Source organism: Trichechus manatus, unplaced genomic scaffold (genome assembly GCF_000243295.1).
Source record: "Trichechus manatus latirostris isolate Lorelei unplaced genomic scaffold, TriManLat1.0 scaffold00028, whole genome shotgun sequence".
Taxonomy (NCBI): Eukaryota; Metazoa; Chordata; class Mammalia; order Sirenia; family Trichechidae; genus Trichechus; species Trichechus manatus.
The window spans coordinates 16,685,523-16,692,920 of record NW_004443964.1 but is presented as its reverse complement, the minus strand read 5'-3'; the positions used below and the strand labels follow the sequence as shown (position 1 = coordinate 16,692,920).

Below are 7,398 nucleotides of genomic sequence, written 5' to 3'. Positions count from 1 at the left end.
GCACAACCTCCAGGACCCGCGCCCGCGCCGCCGCGCTTGAGCTCGCCGGCGAGGGACGCGGAGCTGTGCGCGCACGCTTGCAGGACGGACCTAGACGAGCGCGAGTCCTACTGCGGGAGCGAATTTGGTAATCCCCGTCCTGCACCACCTCCCGGGCCCGGCTGCAGAGCCCAGGCCGCCAGGCGAGCCTCTCCGAGCCGAAGAGCGCCGGGATGTGCAGACGGACACCCCTAACGGCAACCCCTAGAGAAACCCACCCACAGGGGCGGCCCTACGGGCCACAGACCCGTTTGGGCCATTTCCTGATTTGTTAAAAACGCCCTAAAGAATGAGCGAAAAGAATCAGTATTATGCTTTTCTCTGAACGTTTTGTTTGTGTTTTGAAGTAGCAGTGAACGGAATCGTGCATGATGTGGACGTGCTCGGCGAAGGGATCCGGCTGGTGACTCTGCTGGTGGACCGTGACGGGCTGTACAAGATGAGCCGCCTGTACATCACTCCTGACGGATTTTTCTTCCGCGTTCACATACTGGCCTTAGACTCCTCCAGTTGCAATAAGCCATGTCCAGAATTTAAACCTGGTACTGAAATTGATCTAAATGACCACTTAATAAATGTGCTTTATACCACCATTTGTAACTTGGATTCCAGGGCCTGGTCCCTATTGTACATAGCCACTCCAACACCTTTTTTAAAGTGGGGTGGGGGGAGGATATTGTAAAATGTATAGAATTTAGACGAAAGTTATTCTCTGGGCCGCTCTGTGGTTCAAGCCCCATCAGCTGTTTCTCCCTCCGGTTAAGGGTGCAAGTGAGGAACAGCACGGATTGGCATAAAGCAGGCACACAGTAAATATTTGTTGACAAATAGAGTGAATGACGAAACGCTGATGCCAGATGGAATGCATAAAGGGTTCTGCTCAGAACTGAGGTGTAGAAAGGGAAGGGCGGGAGTTTGGGTGGGGATAACCGTTCCCAGACATCTTTCCGGAGATAGCTCTGGAAGATCCTGCTGATACATTGTGATTAGGACATTGGTTCAGTAATGTTGGCTGTTTACAGGTTGATTATCTGGTGATTTTCTAAAGGTCACTAGGCTGTTTCCATCTGTTGCCTACAGGTTAAATGTCTGAATTTCAACATGTACAGCAAGATAATAGATTCATGCTTAGGAATTTACATTTTATTGTCTAATGCTACTAAAAAAAAAAAAACACTATTAATTTATGTTTTGGTTGTTTTGTTCAGGCAGCAGGTATATTGTGATGGGCCACATCTACCGTAAGAGACGGCAGCTCCCTACAACTTTGCTCCGGGTCCTGAGAGGGCGTGTCCGACCAGGAGATGGACTGCTTAGGAGCAGCAGCTATGTGAAAAGATTTAACAGAAAAAGGGATGGTCAAGTTCAAGGTGCAGTTCACACTCAATGTACTTGAAACGTACCATCCTGGCATTTCTGGATCTGAGGAGATTTGGAATTCATCAACAAGGCATGAAAGGTTCTACCTTCGTGTAATGGGGTCTTCCTTTAGAATAGGGCCCACAGCTCCTATATGAACTACTTGTATAGTTCCACCTCTAATCTTGAAGCTGCCATTTTCTTATTTACAAAATGCTTTTGAAATGTTCCGCTTCTGAGCTCAGTGGCAAAGCTGTTCAACTGTAGTGCCAGATGGTGATTCACACAGCTCAGATAACTCACCTGTCCTGTTAACAGACCACTGCTTCATGTTCAGTTTATTTTTAATTTAAATACACTCTCCAGTAGAAATAGTTCACAAAAAAATTTCCTTGAATTTAAATACAGTTTTGAATAGTTTGTATCACATATCAAACCAAATATTAGTCAAACAATCACATTTTAATTCTGTACATAACAGTAAATGCAGTCGTTGAAGGCATTTATGTATGAAATGTTATTTAGATCTGACACTAGAGTTAGAGCCCAGGATAAGTATTAAAATTTCACATTTAAAGAATACTAAAGGACTTAATTTGAGCAACACAAACAAGTATTCCAGATATGCCCAAATATAAAAGTTTATTTTCATACCTCCCTGCTCCTAATAACTTATGTTTTGTGTCAGACTGGCAGCTATCCCAGTGCTAAAGGTATTCTGGGTGTATTTGATGTCATTTTTCTATTAAGACTTAAGTATCGTGTGTGTTTGTGAAGCAGTAAATCTTGCCTTGAAATCAGATCTTGGATGCACCTGGTTTTTTAGTCTCACTGAACCCCAAAGGTTTGGGAAAAAGCCTTTCTTAAACTTACTCCAAAAAATCCTGGAACCAATATTCATCAATGACAGCTCACAAGCACGTGAATGTTAAACATTTGGTTTGAAAAAGCTTGAATCACTAGCTGGAGTTAACATTGATTTTATACTTGAGCCCAGAGAAATTACAATGTTTTTCAGAAGATCAAGCTGTTATTGTGGTTAATTTGAAGTGCTGTGAATAGAGACACCGATAAGCCGTGGCTGAAGATTAATGCCTAAAGAGCGATAAAAAGGAACTACACTGAAGAGAGGAAAACAGCCTATTTGGTCTCAAAGGTGACACACTCAGGGAGCTCAAGATGTGTCTTTAATGGCACACAAAATCTTTAAGGGCCACAGAGAGGCACTGTGTATCTAAAGGATGTCCAAGACAGGACAATAGAGGATGCACGGGGACATGTGTAGCAAGAGCATAAGACAGAAGGTTTAATTGTGATGGGAGATACACCTTATTTGTCCCAAACACGGGGCATAGAGATAAAGTTGAGAGGTTCTGACTATTCTGTGGCAAAGCATTCCTGAAGGATTTTTTGAGAATTTTCCAACAATGAGTGTTGGCCAAATTACTAGAAGCACTGCTAAGTTATTTTTCTTTAAGATAAAACTAATTCAGATATAAGGTAGCACCAGTCACAAAAATCAAAGCTGAATTTTAAAATGTCAAAAGGCTACATGGTGATCTTGAATAACATGGTAACATGGTGAGGAAAATTACTAAATGGCCAAATAGATAAGTTATTAAGTGGATGGGCAGTTGTTAAAACATGAAGTTATAAATAGCTCTGGTTTAAGAGGAGGAAAATCACTTTTACATAAACCTGAAGGTTTGAGTTAGACTGATTTGATAGTAGTTTCTGAGAAATTTTGGAAACACACAAAAAGGGCCAGAGCTGTTTGAGATTTGTGATACTTGGAAGTCATAGAGTGTGATGCTTGGAAGTCAGAGTTAATACGTACACTCCAGCAAACACAAGCAGGCCAGCGTTTTAGAAACTGCCTGGATAAAATTAAGGGAGTGAATACCAGACTGGTAATTCCAGGTGAGGCAAAAAAGGCTAAGAATCTCCCTCCATTACTTGGTACCTTGGATACAATCTTTAATTTTATGGAAATTAGCAAATTCATTATTCTAATACTTTTGTCTGATTGATAGATTTCTCTTAGCAAGTGGGTTTATGCTCCAAAGACAAAAGGGCCCTTTGTGCCTATGTGCACACATAGTCCCTCATCAATAAAATACTCAGTTGCCTTCAAGAGTAACTCAATAGCATCCCTCCTTCAAATTGTTACTTTAGAATTCAAGGACAAAGTACTCTTCTTTTGGTAGCAAAAGACACCTTTTTTTGGTACTAGCTTTTTACGATAGTCCTTTAAAGATCACATTATTTGGCACTGTTTATCTTTCTCTTAAATTCATTTTTAAGGTTGATCAAACACATGTATAGCAAACACCTAAAAACTGACCTGCTGCCAACAATGAATAAATTCAATTTTAGGACATATTTGAGCAAGTTACAGATAAATAAAGCAGGACTTTATCATTCTAAAACATAGCATATTTCTTTCGTTGAATTTGGTCCAAACTGGATCAAATGGTGTGATCTTTTGAGAAACGTCTTATTCTAAAGGAGCCCTGGTGGCACAGGTTAAAGCACTTGGATGTTGAAGGGTTGATGGTTAGAACCCACCAGCAGCTCCATGGGAGAAGATGTGGCAGCCTGCTTCCGTAAAGATTACAGCTTTGGAAACCCTATGGGGCAGTTCTACCCTGAGTGGGAATCAACTCGACAGCAATGGGTGGATCTTATTCTAAGTACCTAGAAGCACCTAAGAGTATTTCAAATTATTAAAAATACTTCTCAGCTGGCTCTTCCTCCCCAACCGCGAAGCACTCACGACATTACTCTGCCCATGAGATACTACCACTCCCATTTTAAGGAGCATAAATTTGAGATTTATGGGCAATTGCCTCAAATCATGAAAGTGTGAGTGTTACAATAATGTAGCTCCATCTCAGTCCATAAGTGTGCACTTAGAAGGCCACGGGGCTGGCTCTTGAATCTCAGAAACACACAAAGAAGCAGGGAGTTTACCTAACAGAAATGAACAGAAATAGGGAAAGAACTTTTATTTGCAGATTCTAGGAAGATAGATTACAAACAACAGCAAATCTCAGTGTCTCTAGGTAACACTCCAGGCCATTTGAAATATAAAAAGTTAAGTGTTTTACTTTAGAAAATATCTCCGAAAGTTCACATTTTTTTTCTCTTGCCTCCTGCAGGGCATTAAAATAACAAATCCTGCAGAATATGGATAGGATAAAAAAGCCTTATCAATATTATGAAAACAATTTTTATGAAATGGTTTCAAGGATTTTGAATTTGGCAGATGAAGAATAACAAGCATTGAAAATACTTTTAGCCAAGGAAATCTATTGATGCAAATTAAATATATTTACAAGCCCAAAGACTGGGAAACTTTTTAACAGTATCACAAATGTGCATTATGCAACTTGGGTTATTGAAAGGAAAATAGCTGTATTAAGTATATCTTACTGAGTAGTAGAAGTTTGTCAAAGAATATTCGTAAAAAGCAGCTTTTGAAACTCATGTTTTATAAGAATGTATTTTTTTTTCAAAACTTGCTTTTGAAAGACTAAAGCTCTAATTGATAAAACTATAAAATGTCTGTGTATTTATATGGTGATAGAAAACTGCAAAAGGCTTTGTGCCATTAAATACATACATGAAATTAACATCTTCCTAGTATGAGGATTCCCGTAAAATTCACCTTTTATGTACAGTTTGGCAATACCAACAGCTACAGAAAATATGTCATCAACCAACCAAGCACTGGTTCATTAGAAACTGCACCAAATCCAATGTCAAAAACATTACTTTATTTTCTAGGATGAAATGTCCTATTACGTACAAAAAGAATTGCTCCTTAGAATTTACCACAATTTGTTAAAAACATAGCAATCTATTGCCTACAGGTAGGAAAGTTCTTTCCGCAACACGTTTTAAATGATTAAGCCAATATATATTTATATATGAATAAATAGTACAGAAATACTGTGATGTGATGAGATGCAGAATAATTTTATAATTCATTAAAATGTAGAATTCTTGCATCAGCACAATGCATACAATATGCAGCATTTTTTTTTAAAAAGGACAAAATAACCTATATTCAGCTACTTTCATCTTAATATTTTAAGCAAAAACTTTGTTTCCATATTGAGCAATTAGTCTCTTTAGTTTGTAAGCATAGGTTTAAGTGACATCATTATGTACAAAAAGGAACGGGCTTCATTAGATAAAATTAACCCAGAATAACCTGTACACCTGAGCCTGTAGTAAGAAAGAATTGGGAACTGTAGCAATGTCTTTATTTTAAGAAACTAAGGTGTAGGAGCGGTCTTGCATAGCAGGGCAATATTAAACAGACGAAAACTTTTAAAAAACCGTAATTAGGTAAATTCCAGAACTTGGTAGGACAAAGCTAATATGAATTAGTGCAAAATCTAGTAAAAGTTTTGCAAAGCTGCATAATCCAACTATGGCAGATTTTATGGAAGCTATTATTACAACAGTAATACAATGTGTAAGGTTAGGACACTGAAAGGAAAAACATGCACAACTCCCTCTGTTGTTTCCATTCTTTTCCCAGCACTTACACTACTTTTCTTTATGCAGGGAAATAACCCAAAACACACACAAACAATCAACAACAAAAAACCAAAGAGATGAAGTCATCTAAAAAAAAAACGCCCTTCATAAAGTGTAAGTAGCTATAGTTCCTGCATGATGGTGATAATTTGCCTGGTATCCGATAATGTTCAGATGAAGGCAATGTGTATTTCGTCACATTCCCTTTTTTATTAGTATGATCAATTGCTACAACAGGATTAGCACCCCTGAAGATTTTTCTCTGCAGTGATGACAATGAGCTGGGATGATACAACAAAGGGGCACTACTGTCCTGGAGAAAACCAGGTACAATTAGGTTCTTCTGCCTTCTCTTTTCCTGTCAGCCCTCCCTCTCCCCACAAAGGCTTACAGATAATCATTAGCGCACATTCAAAGACACCTCCATCTGTGGGAGAAAAATGATCTCCATTTATTTTGTTTCATATACATCCATAGTTGAATTTTAATACAAAAAGAAAAAAAAATTAGAATCTGACAAATGTTTACAAACAAGATACCTTCAAATAGATTTTACTCGTTTTAGCCTGGTGCAGAGTAAATGACAAATTGTACTGTTATATTCAAGGCAACAGAGTCTGTAGTCCAGGACCACTTAGCCCAACCTTTATGCAAGCTTAATTTTTATCTACCATGAACAATAAACTCATTGTTGATTCCCAGTTGTGTGTGTGCACATGTGTACATAGCAGCTCCTTTCATAGAAAGAAAAGACATCTAGAGGTCGTCTTGTACTTTTACCTACAGGAATCATGATAAGATACAGGATGGATTACATGTAACCGGGGCTGGATTTTATAAGAAAAAATAATTAGCTGACAAATGAGGGCAGCAATAAAAAAGCGTCTTTTTTGCAACAATAAATAAATACAGTCAAAAGTTTTCTGTGAGACTCTAAACCAGCTTCTTCACTGAAGAGCAGACGTGGCATTTCCATGGAGTTACACTTGACCCCATATTATCTTTTTTTCTTGCTTTCTTTTTTATTTTCAATAAACAAAAGGTTTCCCGCTTCTGCCACAATAGTAAAACCATTTGATCTTGACAAGATAATGGTGTCGTTGACTTTGCTTTTCCCTTGTCCGTTGGACAAAATTGGCCAAGAATATAATTGGACTGTTATGACCAATAAAAACGAAGTTTAGGTCAAGTCTTGTCAGGATAACCTGACTAAAAACATCTGGCTCCTTAATTTAAAATAGTTCAGACAACCAGATTCTTGCTGTGTTTTATGTTAGGTTAACACGCTGAACTTTAAGAAGCTGTAGACTGCAGTTTGTTGTTATGAGACCTACAGAATACAGAAAAAAGGGAACAATTAAGCACCCTTCATTTTTTAAAACAATGATGCTTTATGTGGATGCCAAGGTCTGTCAGGCTGGGGAAGCAGCCACGTTCTTTCACTCACCC

General features: G+C 38.5%; 2 protein-coding genes across 12 annotated transcripts in view; one reads left to right on the top strand and one right to left on the bottom strand.

Annotated features, from left to right (window-relative positions):
* Positions 1–245: 245 nt before the first annotated feature.
* On the top strand, positions 246–4,144 carry CUNH17orf58 (chromosome unknown C17orf58 homolog). The gene is made up of 2 exons (XM_004374425.2): positions 246–581; positions 1,248–4,144. Exons 1-2 carry the CDS (start codon positions 479–481, stop codon positions 1,433–1,435), a joined length of 291 nt encoding a protein of 96 aa, XP_004374482.1. The 5' UTR covers positions 246–478; the 3' UTR covers positions 1,436–4,144.
* Positions 4,145–5,157: 1,013 nt separating this feature from the next.
* BPTF (bromodomain PHD finger transcription factor) overlaps positions 5,158–7,398 on the bottom strand; it is a 156,382-nt gene continuing 154,141 nt past the window's right edge. For 6 of the 11 annotated variants that reach the window (XM_023729314.1, XM_023729317.1, XM_023729315.1 and 3 more), the window contains one exon: positions 5,472–7,279. In XM_023729314.1, the coding sequence (XP_023585082.1) occupies positions 7,243–7,279 (37 nt within the window). In that variant the 3' untranslated portion in view covers positions 5,472–7,242. Of the gene's footprint in view, positions 7,280–7,398 lie in introns of all 11 variants that reach the window. The other 5 variants (XM_023729320.1, XM_023729322.1, XM_023729324.1 and 2 more) reach the window with 4 other exon arrangements.